This window comes from Oncorhynchus mykiss, chromosome 17 (genome assembly GCF_013265735.2).
Source record: "Oncorhynchus mykiss isolate Arlee chromosome 17, USDA_OmykA_1.1, whole genome shotgun sequence".
NCBI lineage: Eukaryota > Metazoa > Chordata > Actinopteri > Salmoniformes > Salmonidae > Oncorhynchus > Oncorhynchus mykiss.
In genome coordinates this window covers 44,384,737-44,406,850 of record NC_048581.1, presented here as the reverse complement: position 1 = coordinate 44,406,850, position 22,114 = coordinate 44,384,737, and the positions used below count along the sequence as shown (strand labels likewise).

Here is a 22,114-nt window from a genome sequence, read left to right as displayed (position 1 = left end):
ATTTGCTAGCTGGGAGGCAAATGGTCCTATTCAGAGGCCGAATATACAAAACCTTAATTGCAGGCACGGATCAACGCATAGGCATACCTGGGCTGACGGGAAACCCAGAAAAAGTGATAGCGGCTAGGGGCCCATGGAATGGGTTATTATCCGTGCCCGCTTAATTACATTTATCAACAACAACAACAACATCAAAAGCCCTTTATAGGCTGCTGTAGCCACAAACCAGTAGCACAGCACCAACTCTGGCTCTTCAGTTCTTCTATTCTTTTAGTTCTACACCACTGATACAGGGCTGTGGTGGGATAGGCTGCCTTTGATACTAAGTGAACCACTATCTTCAATAATTGAGGCAGATCTAGAGGCTCCTTCTACTTCCATCTTGGTATGAGTCAAGAGGCTTTATTTGCCTTTTGGCCGCAGGAGGAACAGCACTAGACAATTCCAGCATCACCGTCAAGACTACAGTCAAGCATGTTCTGGAAGAGTTTAGCAACTACATGTTATATAGAAGCAAACTACTGTATAGGATCAACAACTATAGATTTAAAAACTATAGGGTCATACTATAGCAGGGGTCCCCAACCTTTTCTAGTGTGAGAGTTTGCTGCACTGAAAGTAAAGGGGCTGAATAATTTTGCACACCCAATTTTTCAGTTTTTGATTTGTTATAAAAGTTTGAAATATCCAATAAATGTCGTTCCACTTCATGATTGTGTCCCACTTGTTGTTGATTCTTCACAAAAAAATACAGTTTTATATCTTTATGTTTGAAGCCTGAAATGTGTCAAAAGGTCGCAAAGTTCAAGGGGGCCGAATACTTTCGCAAGGCACTGTATATTGTACACTACCTTCATGAAATATATTTAGATGTCAAAACTATAAGTCCTACAAACACATGGTTAGCACATTTAGAAAGGTAAGAACTGTGGGGTCTTGATACAGGAAACAAAGTGACTATTACAAAGCCAGAGCAACAACAAGCAAAGAAAAGCTAAATGTTCCAATTGTCCCCATGTTGGGTAATAAGATATTTTAAAGACTACTGTAGGTTTGAAATAAAAGATGTCAACGATTACTGTTCCAAAATGATTTTTTAAAATAACATAAATAAATGTTATATGTATTAATTAATGCTGGCGCTCAAAACATGTGCAAATTCCGTTAGAAACGTGTCCATTATTAAAGCGCAGGGCTTGTGCAATGTGCCATGCCTTCATTTTTTGTCTTACAGGAATGATATACATATGAGAAGTAAACTGAAGTCGCTTCCTTTAAGTACAATTCCTGTATGATACCCAGTTTGTCCACTAGACAGCAGAAGAAGATCACATGAAGTCCATGACACCTTGAAACCAGATGCGTCTGGTTTGGGTAGTGACTCACTGTGACAAAATGCCTTAATGCATTTTCAAGCCTGACATCTTAAAATTACCCGAGTTGTCAAGTTTGTTTTTTGAAATAACACCCAAACAGGTGAGGAAACAAATGTATTTTCCCATAAATTTTTCCCATTTGTAAACGATGAGCTAGATAAACAGAGCATATGGAAGATGCATTCAAGGTAATATGGATGGAGAAAGAAATGTACTACATTACGATGACCACCAGGTGTACCCTTTATATGCATATTAGATTTTTGGATAGTTTGTGGGTTGTTATTCTACATTTAGTTGCCTGTTTGCACTAGTCATATAGCTTGGAGGCAGGTGGAGATAGCACGAGAGGAACGGCAACGATATGAGGGTACACGGTTAGCACGGAAGCCCGAGAGGCAGCCCCAATAAAAACAATTGGGGGGGGGGGGGACACGAGGAGATTGCATGAGTCAGGTCGGTGACCTGAGCCAACTCCTCGTGCTTACTGTGGGGAGTGTGTTACTGGTCAGGCACCGTCTTATGCGGTGGAGCGCATGGTGTCTCCAGTGCACTATTCTAGTCCGGTGCGCTCTATTCCAGCTCCTCGCATTGGCCGGGCTAGAATGGGCATCAAGCCAGGAAGGAGGGTGCCGGCTCAGCGCTCCTGGTCTCCAGTGTACCTCCTTGGACCAGGTTATCCTGCGCCGGCTTTGCGTACTGTGTCTCCGGTGAGTCTACACAGCCCAGTACGTCCTGTGCCAGCACCCTGCATTTGCAGGGCAAAAATAAACATCCAGCCAGGACGGGTTGTGTCAGCTCTACACTCCAGACCTCCAGTACGCCTTCACAGTCCAGTACATCCTGTTCCTCCTCCCCGCACTCGCCCTGAGGTGTGTGTCACCAGCCCAGTACCACCAGAGCCGACACCACGCACCAGGCCTATAGTGCGCCTCGGTAGTCCAGTACGCCCTGTCCCTGCTCCTCGCACTGAGGTATGTGTCCCCAGCCCGGTACCAACAGTGCCGGCACCACGCACCAGGCCTTCAGTGCGCCTCGGCAGTTCAGAACGTCCGGCGACAGTACCCAGTCCAGTGCGTCCGGCAACAGTACCCAGTCCAGAGCTTCCGGCGACAGTTCACAGACCGGAACCTCCAACGACGGGCCACAGTCCAGAATCTCCAGCGATGGTCCCCAGTCCGGGGTCTCCAGCGACGGTCCCCAGTCCGGAGTCTCCAGCAACGGTCCCCAGTCCGGGGTCTCCAATGATGATCCACGGGTCAGTGATACAAAAGCGGACTCAGAGTAAAGAAGGGGGGCAGTGTCCAGATCCAAAGCCACCACCAAGGTTAGATGCCCACCCAGACCCTCCCATATAGGTTTAGGTTTGCGGCCGGGAGTCCACACCTTTAGGGGGGGGGGGGGGTACTGTCACGCCCTGACCTTAGTTATCTTTGTTTTCTTTATTATTTGGTTAGGTCAGGGTGGGACAAGGGTGGTTTGTGTAGGTTTGGTATTGTCTAGTGGTTTTTGTATGTTTATGGGTTTTTTCAAGTCTAGGTGTTTTTGTCTATGGTTGCCAAGATTGGTTCTGGTTTTTGTCTATGGGGACCATATTTAGGTAGCCATATATTCCTTGGATAGTTTGTAGGTTGTTATTCTATGTTTAGTTGCCTGTTTGCACTAGTCATATAGCTTCATGGTTTGTTTTGTTGTTTTGTATAGTTTTGTTCAGTGTTCATTATTTTCATTAAAAGAATTACAGTGGGGCAAAAAAGTATTTAGTCAGCCACCAATTGTGCAAGTTCTCCCACTTAAAAAGATGAGAGAGGCCTGTAATTTTCATCATAGGTACACTTCAAATATGACAGACAAAATGAGAAAAAAAATCCAGAAAATCTCACAGACCTGTAACTTCTTCTTTAAGAGGCTCCTCTGTCCTCCACTCATTATCAGTATAAAAGACACCTGTCCACAACATCAAACAGTCACACTCCAAACTCCACTATGGCCAAGACCAAAGAGCTGTCAAAGGACACTAGAAACAAAATTGTAGACCTGCACCAGGCTGGAAAGACTGAATCTGCAATAGGTAAGCAGCTTGGTTTGAAGAAATCAACTGTGGGAGCAATTATTAGGAAATGGAACACATACAAGACCACTGATAATCTCCCTCGATCTGGGGCTCCACGCAAGATCTCACCCCGTGGGGTCAAAATGATCACAAGAACGGTGAGCAAAAATCCCAGAACCACACGGCGGGACCTAGTGAATTACCTGCAGAGAGCTGGGACCAAAGTAACAAAGCCTACCATCAGTAACACACTACGCCGCCAGGGACTCAAATCCTGCAGTGCCAGACGTGTCCCTCTGCTTAAGCCAATACATGTCCAGGCCCATCTGAAGTTTGCTAGAGAGCATTTGGATGATCCAGAAGAAGATTGGGAGAATGTCATATGGTCAGATGAAAACAAAATATAACTTTTTGGTAAAAACTCAACTCGACGTGTTTGGAGGACAAAGAATACTGAGTTGCATCCAAAGAACACCATACCTACTGTGAAGCATGGGGGTGGAAACATCATGCTTTGGGGCTGTTTTGGGACCAGGAGGACTGATCCGTGTAAAGGAAAGAATGAATGGGGCCATGTATCGTGAGATTTAGAGTGAAAACCTCCTTCCATCAGCAAGGGCATTGAAGATGAAACGTGGCTGGGTCTTTCAGCATGACAATGATCCCAAACACACCGCCCGGGCAACGAAGGAGTTGCTTCGTAAGAAGCATTTCAAGGTCCTGGAGTGGCCTAGCCAGTCTCCATATCTCAACCCCATAGAAAATCTTTGGAGGGAGTTGAAAGTCCGTGTTGCCCAGCAACAGCCCCAAAACATCACTGCTCTAGAGGAGATCTGCATGGAGGAATGGGCCAAAATACCAGCAAGTGTGTGTGAAAACCTTGTGAAGACTTACAGAAAACGTTTGACCTCTGTCATTGCCAACAAAGGGTATATAACAAAGTATTGAGATAAACTTTTGTTATTGAAAACTTTTGTGGTCTCCTCATTATGACGAACATGACAGAATATGAGCATTACTAACTGGCTACACACAAAGTGATATACAAATGCGCACACCACACAGACAGACGGGCGATATTGCTGGAAATTAATTGGCAGATATTGTGTTATGTTTGAAAAAACATTTTTGGGGGTCCCATCGGGCGGCGCACAATTGGCCCAGCGTCATCTGGGTTTGGCCGGGGTAGGACGTCATTGTAAATTGATAGAACCGATGCTGGAGATGAGAAGCAGGTACGGGGATTACCTCCCCCCAAATATAGGGGAGGTAATAAGCATGTTATTGAGTCCAGGTTAGTCCAATAATCGCTGATGCACGTGACGGGGGGAAGGCAGGTGTGCGTACTGATGGTGGCAGGAGTTCGTAATGCTGGGGAGCCTGGCGTCTTCGAGAGCCAGGGAGGGGGAGCAGGGGCAGGCGTAACAGTACCCCCCTCTCTAGGGATGCCACCTGGGGAGTCTGACAGGCCTGGGCACTGGACCAGCCGGTTGGGACGTAACAGCCCGACGAACCGGCAAAGGCGTGGGAGCCTGGCAAACCGGCTGAGGCATGAGAGCCTGACGACCCGGTTGAGGCGTGACAGCCTGATGATCCTGCCGGAACATGGGAGCCTGATGAGCCGGCTGAAGCGTAGACGCCTGGTTAGCCGGCTGAGGCATAAAACCCTGCGGATCCGGCTGAGGCCTGACGTGGGATGGGCACCTTCCGAGCCAACTGGGGCAAGAAAGCTCTCAAGACAGCCCGTCGAGCTGGCATAGGCACCCCCTGAAGCCAGCACTCCCCGATACTTTGTTTAATGGCTGCTGCATTCTGATAGAACCGACGCTGGAGAAGCAGGTACAGGGAGATGAACATATAATGCGAAACAGACAGGTAACAAGACAGAAACAGCATCAGCACACAGGTAAGAACGGCATACGAACATTAAGGCAGCAGCGGGGAACAGAGCTGGGGAAATTAAATATAGGGGAGGTAATAAACAGGCGATTGAGTCCAGGTGAGTCCAATAATTGCTGATGCACGTGACAGGGGGAAGGCAGGTGTGCGTAATGCTGGGGAGCCAGGCGCCTACGAGTGCCAGGGACGGGGAGCAAGGGGAGGCGTGATTAAAAAAGAAATACAAAAATAACAATGAAATAAAAACTATTTTAAATTGAATTACAGCATGTCTTAGACATATAGATTAAGAATTTATTATCTGAAGCATACTCAGCTAAATCCTCTTCCCATTGGTTCTTAAGAGAGTTCAGGGAATCCAGATTGTGTGAGTTTAATAGAATCTAGAGGGGAAATTCACTGAGAACAAACGATCACTTGAAAGGTTTTCAGATTTTTTGAGAATGTTTCACAATAGGGTTTTTTGTGTATTTAAACAGGTTCAGCTAATGCAAGTTTTGAGCAGTGTATTTTTTTAAACCTTTATTTAACTAGGTGTCACGTTCTGACCTTTATTTCCTTTGTTTTGTCTTTATTTAGTATGGTCAGGGCGTGAGTTGGGGTGGGCTAGCTATGTTTTGTGTTTCTATGTTTGGTTTCTGTTTTGGCCTAGTATGGTTCTCAATCAGAGGCAGGTGTCGTTAGTTGTCTCTGATTGAGAATCATACTTAGGTAGCCTGGGTTTCATTGTTGTTTTGTGGGTGTTTGTTTCCTGTGTCAGTGTTTGTTTCACACGAGACTGTTTCGGTTTGGTTTATTTCACGTTATCGTTTATTGTTTTGTATTTCATAGAGTTCAGGCTTTTCTTATTAAAATCGGCATGGACACTTACCACGCTGCGTATTGGTCTGATCCTTGCTACACCTCTTCAGACGAAGAGGAGGAAATCTGCCGTTACACTAGGAAAGTTAGTTAAGAACAAATTCTTATTTACAATGACGTCCTACCCCGACCAAACCCTAGCCCGAATTATGCTTGGCCAATTGTGCGCTGCCCTATGTGATTCCTAATCCGGGTCGGTTGTGATACAACCTGGAATCGAACCAGGGTCTGTAGTGACATCTCTAGCAATGAGATGCAGTGCGTTAGACCACTGCACCACTCAGGAGTAAGGCAGCTAAGGAGGTGGGGCCACAGGATGAGATCTCCAAGGTCAACCATTTCAGGCCTGCAACATCAGGGATTTCTGTCATCCAATATAGAAGGATTATATAGCTGCCCAGAAATAATATTGAAAGCTTTGAAGTGCTAGACCACCCTGGGGATGAGATCTCTGCAATACACTCTTACTTATCCAAGGGTTTTTCTAATTCCAGATAAAAGCAGATATCAGTTTTATCTATGGAGATAAAAATACAAATATTTTGTCAGAAAGATAGGAATACATTGAAATAAGTATAACAACTTAGGTAATACAGTAATTTTAACAGGGTAAATTCTTACGCCCCAAAAAATATTTAGTAAATCCCAGCGTTCAAGATTCTGTTTCAGGCGACGTTTCAAGGGAGGGAATTTGGCTTTATAGAGAACTTGTGTGTGACCCAAATTCCCAAATATTTCAATTTATGTGTAGTCACTCTGAAAGGCACATGACTAAAATAAGTTTGCATGGCAGAAGGATTAATAGGCGTCAATTCACTTTTTTGTAGATTAACCTTATACCTGGAAATTTGACCAAATGTTTTTAGTAGAACCTGGATGTCTGTAAAGGGTCAGACATATACAGTGGGGCAAAAAAGTATTTAGTCAGCCACCAATTGTGCAAGTTCTCCCACTTAAAAAGATGAGAGGCCTGTAATTTTCATCATAGGTACACTTCAACTATGACAGACAAAATGAGAAAAAAAAATCCAGAAAATCACATTGTAGGATTTTTTTATGAATTTATTTGCAAATTATGGTGGAAAATAAGTATTTGGTCAATAACAAAAGTTTATCTCAATACTTTGTTATATACCCTTTGTTTGGCAATGACGGAGGTCAAACGTTTTCTGTAAGTCTTCACAAGGTTTTCACACACTGTTGCTGGTATTTTGGCCCATTCCTTCATGCAGATCTCCTCTAGAGCAGTGATGTTTTGGGGCTGTTGCTGGGCAACACGGACTTTCAACTCCCTCCAAAGATTTTCTATGGGGTTGAGATATGGAGACTGGCTAGGCCACTCCAGGACCTTGAAATGCTTCTTACGAAGCAACTCCTTCGTTGCCCGGGCGGTGTGTTTGGGATCATTGTCATGCTGAAAGACCCAGTCACGTTATATTTCCAATGCCCTTGCTGATGGAAGGAAGTTTTCACTCAAAATCTCATGATACATGGCCCGATTCATTCTTTCCTTTACACGGATCAGTCCTCCTGGTCCCTTGCAGAAAAACAGCCCCAAAGCATGATGTTTCTACCCCCATGCTCCACAGTAGGTATGGTGTTCTTTGGATGCAACTCAGTATTCTTTGTCCTCCAAACACGACGAGTTGAGTTTTTACCAAAAAGTTATATTTTGTTTTCATCTGACCATATGACATTCTCCCAGTCTTCTTCTGGATCATCCAAATGCTCTCTAGCAAACTTCAGACGGGCCTGGACATGTACTGGCTTAAGCAGGGGGACACGCCTGGCACTGCAGGATTTGAGTCCCTGGCGGCGTAGTGTGTTACTGATGGTAGGCTTTGTTACTTTGGTCCCAGCTCTCTGCAGGTCATTCACTAGGTCCCGCCGTGTGGTTCTGGGATTTTTGCTCACCGTTCTTGTGATCATTTTGACCCCACGGGGTGAGATCTTGCGTGGAGCCCCAGATCGAGGGAAATTATCAGTGGTCTTGTATGTGTTCCATTTCCTAATAATTGCTCCCACAGTTGATTTCTTCATACCAAGCTGCTTACCTATTGCAGATTCAGTCTTCCCAGCCTGGTACAGGTCTACAATTGTGTTTCCAGTGTCCTTTGACAGCTCTTTGGTCTTGGCCATAGTGGAGTTTGGAGTGTGACTGTTTGAGGTTGTGGACAGGTGTCTTTTACACTGATAACAAGTTTCAAACAGGTGCCATTAATACAGGTAATGAGTGGAGGACAGAGGAGCCTCTTAAAGAAGAAGTTAGATGTCTGTGAGAGCCAGAAATCTTGCTTGTTTGTAGGTGACCAAATACTTATTTTCCCCTGTAATTTGCAAAGAAATTCATTAAAAATCCTACAATGTGGCTTTCTGGATTTTTTTTTCTAATTTTGTCTGTCATAGTTGAAGTGTACCTATGATGAAAATTACAGGCCTCTCATCTTTTTCAGTGGGAGAACTTGGCTGACTAAATACTTTTTTGCCCCACTGTATAATAGCATGTCATCTGCGTAGAGTGAAATTGTATGCGCTAAGCCCCCTCTTCAAATACCTTTGATAGTGGTGTTATTACGTATTGTTATGGCAAAAAGGATCAATTGCGATGGCAAACAGCTGAGGGGATAGAGGACAACCCTTTTTTGTTGGAAATGGGATGAAAGGTATTTTTTGTTATTATTTGTGTGTTAGGGGAGCCATAGGGGAGGAGTAAACATATCAAGTATGTTATAAAGACGTCTGATGTTGAAAAAATAATGACCATTTTTTTATGAAACCAGTTTGATCTGTAAAGATAATGGAGGGAAGGACTGACTCAAAACGGCAGGCAATCATCTTAGAAAGTAACTTTACTTGGTTATTCAGTAAAGAAATTGGCCTATATGAACCACTATCGAGAGGTTTTTTTTGCCTTTTTCCGAACAAGTTAAATACATGCTTGTCTCATTGTTGAGGGTAAAGCATTTGAGGAGAATGATTCCTCATATGGAAAGCAAGAGAGGAGAGAGTTGATCTGAACATAATTTTAAGAATTCGCTGGGAAAATCCAGGGGATTTACCACACTGCATAGATTTAATTGCTAATACAATCTCTTCTACAGAGAACTGATCTTCTAATTCAGCAGCTATCTCAGGTTCAACTGTAGGAATATCTTAGTTCTCAAAGAAGGTGTTGAGTAAGGTAACATTACCAGCAGATTCCAGAGTGTAAAAATTATGAAATCATGACTAGACCTCTAAATTATCAATACATTTGTTTTCCCATCTCGTCAGTTATCTCAGGTACGGTTTGATTTGCGGTTCTCTGACGCAGCTGGTGTGCTAGCATTTTCCCTGATTTCTCTCCATGTTCATCATTTTTGTATAGAGATTTACTAATTACATTTTCAGATTGTCGAGTTGACATTATATGGGGTTTGATTAAGCTCGAGAAATAGCTCAATTTGAGATTATATGAAAGCAACAATGGTATCTTTTGGTAGCAGTAGTGAGTTATGCCGCTAAGGGCGATAATTAGGCTTTGTATTTGGTATAAGTAGTTTCATAGAAAGAGGAGAATGATCCAAAATGACTATAGCTTGGTAATCACACCAAGTAGTTGATATGTGAGAAGGTCTTGTGAACTGGTGAGAAAAAAAGAATACTCCCTAGCTGTGGGACTCCAGAAATGCCACGCATCAGATATGCCATATGTCTTAAGAAATAGCTGAATTGTGGATTGTGTCTTTGATGAAGATGATACCTTCGGAGAGCTACAATCCAGATTGGGCGACAGTACACAATTCATATCACCACCTAGTATTATGTGGTGTGTCCATATTTGGTAATCGAGAAAATACAGCTGTGAAGAATGAACTGTTATCCTAATTTGGTACATAAATGTTAGCCAAGATAACAGGTGTATTATACAGTCTTCCTACTACAATAATGAAATGGCCTGCTGAGTGACCTGGCCTCAACAATCACCCGAACTCAACCCAATTGAGATGGTTTGGGATGAGTTGGACTGCAGAGTGAAGGAAAAGCAGCCAACAAGTGCTCAGCATATGTGGGAACTCCTTCACTTTTGGAAAAGCATTCCATGTTAAGCTAGTTGAGAGAATGCCAAGACTGTGCAAACCTGTCATCAAGGCAAATGGAGGCTACTATGAAGAATTTAAAATATATTTTGATTTGTTTAACTACATGATTCCATGTGTTATTTCATAGTTTTTATGTCTTCACTGTTATTCTACAATGTTGAAAATAGTAAAAAAAAAAAAGAAAAATCCTTGAATGTGTGACGTGGTAAGGTTGGACCCAGGTGCAGAGAAGAGATCAGTCGAGGAATCAGTGGTTAAAGATAAACATAATACTTAATTGAGAAACGGTAGCCACAGGAACACAGTACACTTGAAAAAAAACAACAACAAAAAACACTAAGTCTCGACAACTTCCTCAGGAAACAACCACACACAGTAAACAATTCAAGCTTCTGAAAAGGACAACAGAAAACACACATCTTTTAACAGGGAAATCAAAACGAGTCAATTGGACACACCTGAGTGTCGTTAATATCTCTAGGACGGTTTCTGGCACCCTCTGGTGACAGGTGGAACCATGACAGAATGAGTAGGTGTGTCCAAACTTTTGACTGGAACTGTACTTTAAAATGATTTACATGAGAAATAACCCTTTTACGTTTTCATTGGGTGATTTAAAGATGTAACAATCCAGCTATCAAAAGTGACCGAGCAACCAGCTGTCCCTCTCATGATATTAGGCCTAGCCATGTAAAGTCAGGGGGGGGGGGGGGGGGGAGGATAGATGCCAGATTACAATAACAACTGATCCATTCCAAAAATAGCAAATAAAAAAACCAAAAGTTGAAGAAGAAGAAAAAATGTAAACAAACAATACTCTGGTATGAAAAAGAAAACCTACCCTGGTCACCTATTGAACAAGGTAACCGCTAATCCCCTCGCAAAGATATTCACACATAATGTGCTTGCAGTGGGGAACACTAAACCTATCGAGTAGAGAGCCATGCTGAAATAGTGAAGGATTTAAAACAAGTTGCACATAAGAAATAAATAAGAAATATTTATTTACAACTCAAAACTAGGCTGTTTTAAAAGTAAATATAAAACATTTCATAAATCACATATTACAGCAATACCACTAAATTAGCAGCAACGTCTTTAAAGAAATGACATAAGTTCTATTACAGTTCTATCATTAGGTTATCTACCTTGGATACGGGTACCATCGATAAATAGAAATGAGCAGCTTCATGGTAATAAAATAAAATTTTAAAACAAAAAGAGAACTGACTCACCAGAACTAAGGCACTAACGTTACCTAATAATAACAATAGCAACTGATACCACTGGCAATGCTATACAGTGTCTACAAATGAGAGACTGAGTCTGCAGTGGTAGACACATTCGTCCATTACCCTAATCTCCAAATAGGTGAACATTCAGCTATGCCCCTTGGGAAGATAGAGATGGGTGCTCCATTGCATCGACGTGGGCCAAATTCTCTTGCACACCGAAGGACACCAATACAATCCAGATAGTAGTGTAGTTTAGCCACAATGACGCAAGGTTTTCCGGCAGGCTTTTATGCTTGAAACCCCCGATGTGAGCGGTCTACAAGGACATCTTTATCCAATGTGAGGGCTTCCTTCAATAACTTTGTGACCGATGAAGTAGAACTTGAGCCCGGGTCCTCAGCTACCAACATTATCCTGATATTGGATCTTCGCAGATAACCTTGTAAATGTATGCAATGTTCCTTAAGGCTAGCCACATCAGTTGAGAGGCTTCTTAACCGTGGTTTGTAGCGTAGTCGTGTCGTCTCAGCATATTGACAAGCCTTGTTCCATGTCGGAGACATTTTTCTTAACTGTTTCCAGTTCAGTAAGAACTATTGCTGCATGCTTTGCAAGTTCATTTTTGACTGCTTGTAACTCCGACTTGTTAATTCAATTAAAGTCCTCACTGAGCGCCTCCTTGAGTTTCCGACTTGAGTTTAGATTAAATTTCCGCTCTGAGGGCAGCAAGAATCCCGGCCTTGAAATCATCTGTGTTTTTTTTGCCAACCCGAGGGGAGGAGTTGATGCCCCCACTTGTTGAAGAACTCGAGCTCCTGGTCTTGGGCCTAGTGTTTTCTCTTTTGTCAGTGACTCCGCTTAACTTTAAATCAAAGTAAAGCATATCATTCAAAGGCTGTGTTTCCTAGTTATTTATGGGTCAAAGCGCAAAGAAAGTATTAAATAAATGCAATTTCTTCAGGAGCTCGGAAAAATGTGACCTTCTACATTTGCTCACTACGCCCCGTTATGTTTGGATTTTTAAACCAATAGTGGGTAACCAGGGGTGTGATAATGTAAATTGGGCTTTGGTTGGATATTAGCCAGTAGCTTGCAGCGTCTGATTTATTTTTAGCGGTGGAAGATTTGTTTATGACAGTTTGCGTGGAATGTGAAAAATTCATGTACTTCTCTGAAATGTTTGGCAAGCTACTCAGAGGTGGGCTGTGAGCTACTGGTAGCTTGAGATCGATTTGATAGATTCCCCTGTACTATTGTATTGAAAAGCGTCTGTTTTATGCCTAGAAGGCAACCTTCCAAGGATAGTGTTACTTCCAACTCTCTCTCAGCAAGATGTTAAAAAACAAAACACTATCTTTCTGACCTGAACTTCTTCAAAATTCTTTCATCTTCCATTTTGTTTTCTATCCTTCTCTACTTCTGCATCAGACAGTCATGGTAATTTCCAATATTATCTACTGTAAATGGAAGAAAATTGTGTGAACTCCCCTACACTTTTGACAAGTCATTTGACTTGGGAGAGACGGATGACGTACCTTTGCTTCTCTGTTCTCACCGCTCGATGAGTAGCTGAGTTCTCTTTTCAAAAGAACACAGCTACTTCTCGGAACGCAAGGTAATTGACCTGAGGATAGGATCCTCATAATTCAGGAAAGGTATGGCAAATAAAGACAGGAGTCACGCACATCAGTGGGCCCCATGCCTATCTTGAAACATCTACAGGATACGGCTGAGCATCATAGACAGTATTATATATATTTTATATTTTTCCTATGCCTCTCATAGCCTTGATATACAGTGATACACTAGATATAACAGAGTGGGAAGCCTTTCTGTGACGTAACTGACTCTCTCTCCCACTCTTCTTCTATTCAATGATTCCTTTAGAAATACAAGAGAAAAGGATATTGTCTACCTTTGCAAATCAAATCAGATTGAAAGGTAGAAATAAAAACAAGTATGTATAGATTAGATAACCTGTTCCATCTAGTTTCCAAGTGTATAGTACAGCTCAGAATGTATTCATTAATGTGTGGATTTGATTCCCCTATCGAATGAGACTCATATTTCAACTTCAATGACCAGATCAAATGGGCTCATTCTAATATATACAACTCCCTTGGGGTAATCCATGTAGTCCCTTATCTCCATCCATATCTCGAAGCCCTTACAGTACCTCCACAGCACTATCTATCTTTGCTATCTATTGTGATTCAGATGCTAAAAATAATCTCTAGAGGGAAGGGGGTGGTTAAATTATTCATCCACCTCCGCCAGGGGATCTCTCCCTGTTATTGGAGCCACCTCTTGTGACCCCTTATCAGGGAGACCACAGCTGCAGCGCTCCCCTGGTGCCTTGAAGATCCATGGCCAGTGTTTCATGGCCAGTGTTTCATCAACATGCTATTGATTGAGGAGCACCAAAAGGTCACAAGATGTGCCACAATAATTATCTTTCTCCGTCACCGAACATGATGAGTCATTATTCTCGGTGGTGCCATTTACGCACATCAATGCCCTTAGTCTACCACCACGTCGTGAACATCGTAATAAATTGACTTTATTGCACTGGTGGTTAATAAATCTTCTTCAGGATCGGTGTCCCTTCCATGGGACGGTTGAGCTAACGTAGACTAATGCAATTAGCATGAGGTTGTAAGTAACAAGAACATTTCCCAGGACATAGACATATCTGATATTGGCAGAAAGCTTAAATTCTTGTTAACCTAACTGCACTGTCCAATTATGGGTATGTCATTTTAGGCGAAAATTGAAAAAAAAGGGGCTAATCCTTTTAACTACCGTGTTGACCCCATTTCCAGTTCACGGGGTAGGAAATATGGTGACACACTTTTGTACTTTGCGACAGGCACTTACAGATGTAGGATCTTCATCTGATCACTCTTTTGTTGCTGATAACTTCCCTGAACAGCAAACTTGTAGTGTATTCGAGGTTTAAAAAGGCTTATAATGTTTGTAATTTTCACTTTAAAATGTCACATTTGATTTGCACTGACAAAAAATGTATGTTGTTATGTTCTGAACAAACAGAGTAAAAACTCAAACAGATACCTAGGAAAAGCTCTACAAAAAATGTATCAACCCCTTGTTATGTTCTGAACAAACAGAGTAAAAACTCAAACAGATACCTAGGAAAAGCTCTACAAAAAATGTTCATTAATTATTATCCACATAATAATTCACATTTCCAATTGCTGCAGGATTATTTTCCTGCTGAAGCCAACTGGCTCAAATTAAGCTCCTACATCTGTATGTAGCACCTGTTCTTGATTTCTTGTTTCAAACTTTTGATTATTTGTGTCCTTGTTTGACATTTTACTGCACTGTTACAAGTAACACAAGCATTTCGCTGCACCCTCTATAACATCTGCTAAACTGTGTACGCGACCAATAATCTTTGATTTGATTTATGTAGCACACGCGCTAGCCGTTAATGAGCCATCAATCCATCACATATTAGCAAACCACATTAGTACACTAATTAGGGCACATTCATTAATGTGAAGCGTCACTCCTGTTGTTAGGGAATTTACTCCTGTTGTTAGGGAATCTTCAGGTTGCCACTTTAGGGGGTTTTCAGCTGCCAGAGGTGAGATTGCACTTTTAAGTGTGACATTTGAAGATGTTTTAAGTCTGAAGTAAAAAAATATATATAACATATATATTATTTTTATTGAACCTTTATTTAACTAGGCAAGTTGGTTAAGAACAAATTCTTATTCACAATGATGGCCTACCCCGGCCAAACCCAGACAACTCTGGGCTAATTGTGCGCCTGTTACGTCTGTCGTCGGAATGAGACCAAAGCAGCGTGGAAAGTGTACATCTTTCTTTATTTTAGATGAACACCCAAAAACAACAAAAGATAAACGAACGTAACGTTCTGCAGGCTACACAGTAACTGAACAAAAACAAGATCCCACAAACTCAGGTGAAAAACAGGCTGCCTAAGTATGATTCCAAATCAGAGACAACGATAGACAGCTGCTTCTGATTGGGAACCATACCCGGCCAAAAAAGAAATAGAAAACTAGAATGCCCACCCAAATAGAGAAATAAACAGGCTCTCTAAGGTCAGGGTGTGACAGCGCCGCCCTATGGGACTCCCAATCACGGCCGGATGTGATACAGCCTGGATTTGAACCAGGGACGGTAGTGACGCCTCTTGCACTGAAATGCAGTGCCTTAGACTGCTACGCCACTCGGGAGCCAAAAAATGTGAGGATCTTTGTTGTGTGAAGGACAACATCAGAGATGATCAGAGATGATCCGAGATGCGGATCAGCCTGTCAGCAAAGAAAATGTGTGACAGCCAAGAGTAACAGTCAGTCAGTCTTGTGCTGTACTGTGCGTGTGTGTGTGAGTGAGTGAGTGTCTGTGTGTAATTGTATTACTGAATAATTCACCTCTATTGATTTATTTTCCACAGGAGACTAGGACTCATCTCAAAGCATGGCTGCTTTCCCAGGGGAAGGGGTTTGCCAGAGAACTCAACGTGTGCATGTGCCTGTGCCGGTAAGACTTGTCTGGACGGGGGTGTCTGGTTGAGTGGGTAACACTCTCGCCAATGGAACCATAAACGGTACTTTTGACGGGGATCCTGATTCAATCCCTGCACAAACCCTACGCATTTCCGCTCCCTCTACGTTGTCTCCCTTCTTCTGCTCCTATCCTGTCCTAAAAATAATACAAGGACTTTGAAATTCTGTTATTATCCAATTACAGTATATTGAATTTTGACTGTGGTATGTGTGACAGTGGCATATGTGTTTATGTGTGTTGGCAGCATGTGTCGATGTGCTTGGCTGTGTTGGTGTGGGTGTGTGTGTGTGTGCGTGTGTATGTTTATGTGTGTTGGCAGCATGTGTCGATGTGCTTGGCTGTGTGGGTGTGGGTGTGTGTGTGTGTGCGTGTGTATGCACCTGGCTTTCCATGTGTGTGTGCATGCATTTCTTACTAAACTCACTCGATCACTGTCCACACCCAATTAGGTAATGAACCAAATACTTCCAATCCCAGACCAAAGATCTGTCCTATTAGGGACACTGCACACATGGATTTACACAACCCCTAGGGAGTCATTTGCTAGAGATTATGACTAAGAAGTCATGTGGAGACCCCAAACGGACAGAAAATCCTAAAACTATGTTCATAATATAAAGTTCACTGTATATTTGTTGTGTGTAATATTAACTGTAGATGGTGTATATAGCCTAGTGTGTGTGTGTGTGTGTGTGTGTGTGTGTGTGTGTGTGTGTGTGTGTGTGAATCAATGGGAGCAGGATCAAGGCTGGTGTAAAGTGTTTGTTCTCACTCCTCTCTGATAGGGCTCGTCCCACTCCTTCCTCTTGCCATGGAGAGGATAATATTTCCAACACAACCCCCACACTCACCTCCAGCACATATAACCGCCATCACTCAATTTAGGAAAAGACTGATGAAACCCTCTTCAATCTATTCCTGCACAGTGGACAATAGACCTGAAGACCTGATGTTATTATGATCCATGTGACTTGTGATCCATCTGATTCTGAAGAGTACTGTTTTTTTTATATGCAACTCTCTTTAAAAGCACATCTTTTGTCGGCTCCTCCTCTTATGACAAAGATAATTTTTTCTACGATGTGCCCAACTGAACACGACCCTGGTTTGATTGAATTAGACCTTTAGTAAGTCAAGAGATTATTAAGAGTGGAGGAGTGAACATGGCTAATGAAACCTCTAGAGTCATTGTCTGATGGACAGGAGTATAAAAGAGAGGAGGGGAAGGAAAACAAGAGGAGGAATGGAATATAGGGAAAGAGTGAAACGAGGTCTCCACTTACGCATCAAAGCGAAGATTCTGCTTCTCCTCGAAGAAGAAATCCAGGACAAACTTCCGCACAAAGTCCGGGTTCAGCGTGTTCTCAATCACTTCCGTTCGGCCAAACTGCTCCGGAATGGGAAGAGAGAAAGAGAGAAATGAGGCAATACTGTAAGAGGTCACATCATCATTGTTACTTGATGGCTTGAAAACATATTCAGAATGCCTAAATAATTGTGCCTGAGGCTGGTCTGGCTAGTAAAGCTGCCGCCTGCAGCACATATCCAACACCCTTAGCGTGGTTAAGAATGGGGAATGAATTCCACTCACCTGTCAAACCAGAATCATCATTGATTATCATAGTAATCAATCAGTGCTTTCTCAGCTTCTCCTTGAATGCTGAAGTCCTCGACTTCAGCATTCAGGCTTTATTGTGTTTTATCCTCTATATTTTTTGTTGTTGTTGTCTCTGGCTGGAGCAACTTTTTATGTATTTTTGTGTTATATCAAATCACAAAGTTTGTTGCTGCACTACGAAACTAAATATTAAGTGAGCCGCTTTGCTGGAAAATGTGCATTCGCTGTCCCAATGTTCCATCATGCTCTCTGGCAGCAGAGAAGAGCTAATGATCTGTGTTCTGCCTGACAAACAGGTGGGAGGAGAGAAGCAAGAAGTGCTGTAGCATGTAGCTGGTATTGATGGAAACTTGGAAGATTGATGACCGGTGTCCAAAAACGCTGTACTCAAAAGTGTCATCCATAAAGGACAGATCTACAGATTTGAATTCATTTCATATGTCAGCAGCATGAAAGAGCAGCAAAATCAATAGATTTATAAGACAACTCTTCCTGTCGCTTTGTTCTGTGTTTGTGTGTGCGTGCGTTGGTCGAGCGTGGTGGATGACATGACAAGTAGTGAGGGATCGATTGGTGGTATGAGCGTCAGGAGGTGTCGAGGGGGTTGGGGAAGAAGGGTGGTGGTGGCGAAGAGGAGGCGGGGGCGGGGAGGGAGAGGTGTAAGAGAGGGCGGCTTTTGACTTGCAGTTGTATCACTCTTGTTTCATCCCTCACTGCTTATTAAGACAGTCGATACTCAGAAGGAGCATGGCCCTGTAGTATATAAACTGAGTATGCCAATCATTAAGAACACCTTCCTAATATTGAGTTGCATCCCTGCCCTTTTCCCTTAGAACAGCCTCAATTAATCGGTGCATGGACTCTACAAGGTGTTGAACGCGTACCACAGGGATGCTGGCTGATGTTGACTCCCACAGTTGTGTAAAGTTGACTGGATGTCCTTTGGGTGGTGGGCCATTCTTGGTACACACGGTTGAGCATTAAGAACCCAGCACCATTGCAGTTCTTGACACAAACCGGTGCACCTGGTACCTACTATCATACCTTGTTCAAAGGCACTTAAATATTTTGTCTTTCCCATTCACCCTCTGATTGGCACGCATACACAATTCATGTCTCAAGGCTTAAAAATCCTTATTTAACCTGTCTCATTCCCTCCATCTACACTGATTGAAAAATATTTAATAAGTGACATCAATAAGGGATCACAGCTTTCACCTGGATTCACCTGGTCAGTCTATGTCACGGAAAGAGCATGTGTTGTATACTCAGTGTATATACTGTGTGTGTGTGTGTGTGTGTGTGTGTGTGCGCACGCTATATATTAACAACTGTCTGGGTCCTTAAGTTTAAAGTTAAATGTCACATGCACAAGTACAGTGAAATTCCTTTCTTGCTAACTCAAAATTTAAAACCCAACAATGCAATAATCAATAAAAATGTCATACTAGAGAAAACACACAAGAAATAAGAAGTAATATGAAGAACGCAATAAGTAAGTGAGCATACTGTATACAGGGTCAGTTCAAGTACCATATTTACAATGTGCAGGGATACTGGAGTGATGGAGGTAGATATGTATAGGGGTACGGTGACTAAGCAACAGGATATAACATAAACAGAGTAGCAGCAGATTGTATGTGAGTGGGTGTGAGTGTATATAGAGTCAGTATGAATGTACAGTATGTGCATATTCTGTGTGAGTGAGCAGATGATAGAGTGAGTATGTGTGTGTGTGTGTGTGTGTGTGAGGCAAACTTAATACATTGTCTAATGAAGCCAGTATTGGAGGTGGTTAGCTTGTTAATGTGATTGGCGAAGTCTCGAAATACAGTACATACCACTCAGCTCTAGCAAAGCCGTCCTGTAGCATAATATCTGATTCTGGTGTCCATTTCTCAACGGAACGAGTCACGGGTACTTCCTGTTTGAGTTTCTGCTTGTAAACAGGAAGCAGGCGTACGGATTCATGATCTGATTTGCCGAATGGCAGACGAGGGAGGGCCTTGTTTGCTTGCTTGAGAATAAAAAAACAGTGGTCTAGGACTTTATCGGCCCCTGGTGGCATTGAAGATGTGTTGATGGAAGATGGGCATCACCTGTCTTAGTGACGCGGACTAAACATTTCCAGCAACCAGAAAAGCAGCCTCTGGATGTAGGTTTTCTTGCTTGTTAATACAGTTCGTTAAGTGCCAGCGTGTTATTTTTCTTGTCCTGAGATGGAATGTATACAACAGTCAGGACAACAGCTTAAAACTCCCTCGGGAGGTTGAAAGGTCGACATTTGACCATCGGGTATTCCAAGACTGGTGAACAGCGGGTCGACACTTCCACTGAGCTGGAGTTAGCGTACCAGTTGGTGTTGATGTAGAGGCAAGAGAGCGCGGGTGCAAATGGAGACACGTTCCGAAGAGGGACTGTTATGTGGTCTGTCAAATAACCCATCATAATTCAAGACACTACCTCTTCCATGTCATTTAATACGTAAGCTATTTATTACCTACACCGTTTATGAAGTTGGTGATGTTTCATATCTCCAGTGACAGCTGAGACCCACAATGCATCACCTGCCCACTTTCAATGTGTTATGCTGCTGGTCACACAGTGAATAACATAAGACAACATTGTCCTAACATGTCTGATTGACAGTGGTGCACAGAGCTCCTTCTACATAATCACAGTACGAGCCACAGGGTACGACGACAACGAGAGAAGAAGAAGAGTGCCTTCGAGGTAATCAGTGGAAAAGTTTGTCTCTTTATTCAGTCTCTCTTCATAATGAGCCACCTTGACTGCAAGTGGAACAGAGAGAGAGAGAGAGAGAGAAAATGAGAGAAAAACAGGGAGAGAGAGAAGCTCATGAGAACAGGATACCGCCGAGATCCAAAATGTGTTCCAAAATGAGACGAGTGGCCGCCGAATGTCACTTATCATGCCGCTCACTGTGGGTTGTGAATTGAGAGCAAATCATTGTTATTCTGAAAGAACTCGTTAGAAAGTAGGTTAGCATCATTAGCATCGCTGTGGCATCCCACAGTGTTTCTGAATGCAGTCAGGTGCTTTGGAGTCGGCCTAATGAAGCCTCTTTAGCGTCGAGGGAGACAAGAGAAAGAGATAGAGAAGAGATGCTTCAAATGGGGAGTTTGAAGCACCCTTGTACAGCCTGCCTGCCTGCCACGAGGACAAAAACACTCACACACACACACTCACACACACAATTCAACGAGGAATAAGCGGCTTTGAAGGCTTTGTCGTTCTGGTCCAAAAACTTGTTCCTGTGCGTTTTGGATTGTTCTTGACATTGTTTAACTGGCTTTGGATTGGGGTCAACTTGGCTTTGCAGAGCTGCTGGTGAAACTAATACTAATTATCTTGTTCCATATCGTTAGACATAGAAATTACATCTCTGCTGCTAACCTAATTGCATCAAAACAACCCCTGAGCCAACTTTCACAATTCCACACTACCTCCACACATCCTCTACTACCCATCTACACTTCTGTTTTAATCTGGCATCAAACGAAAGAAAACATCCTGAAACGGGGAGGGACTAACCTGAAATGCCTATTTTTGATTCGTGTTGCAAAATGTTTCAAAAGTTGCCTGCTCACGAGCAAAACCCAGGGTGGTGAGACCCATATTTCTTACGGGTGAGAGAGCAGTACAGTAGCTATAGTGGTAGCCATAGTGGGCATCTTTCACACAGTGATTAAACTGCACCGCAGTATGGCCTGAGGTAAGGAGGGAAGCAGACTTGGAAATTGAGGCATATGGTGAAGTCTAGTCTCGGCTCCAACCTTTGTCCAGATGGATTTATTTATGTTGGAAAATAGATTGAGAGAAAAACTGAGGAGCTCATCATGCTTTTATGGGAAATTAAAGGGTGGAAAGAGAATAAACTTTATTCTATATGTTATTTTATAACCTGTGAATAGAAAATAAAGTTGGGAAGAGTAAATATCAAACGTTTATAATTCAGACACTGGCGGTTGGTGACTTAAAAAGTTGAGGAGGGCAATAAGCTTACATATAAGATTTACAATGGTCATGCCATGGATCATATAGCTATTTGATTTAGAATTTTAGGCATACAGTTGAAGCCGAAAGTTTACATACACTTAGGTTATCATCTGCTCACTCGCACAACCTACCACAAACTTCTTGTTAACAAACTATAGTTTTGGCTAGGATAGTTGGTTAGGATATCTACTTTGTGCATGACGAGTAATTTTCCCAACAATTGATTACAGACAGATTATTTCACTGTATCACAATTCCAGTGGGTCAGAAGTTTACATACACTAAGTTGACTGTGGCTTTAAACAGCTTGTAAAATTCCAGAACGTGATGTCATTGCTTTAGAAGCTTCTGATAGGATCATTTACATAATTTGAGTCAATTGGAGGTGTACCTGTGGATTTATTTCA

At 42.5% G+C, this 22,114-nt stretch overlaps 1 protein-coding gene across 1 annotated transcript in view; it reads right to left on the bottom strand.

Annotated features, from left to right (window-relative positions):
- Positions 1-22,114, bottom strand: part of LOC110493933 (copine-9) — a 221,120-nt gene that overhangs the window by 138,984 nt on the left and 60,022 nt on the right. The window contains exon 4 of the mRNA XM_021568546.2: positions 17,353-17,456. Coding sequence (XP_021424221.1) covers positions 17,353-17,456 — 104 coding nt within the window. The remainder of the gene's footprint in view (positions 1-17,352; positions 17,457-22,114) is intronic.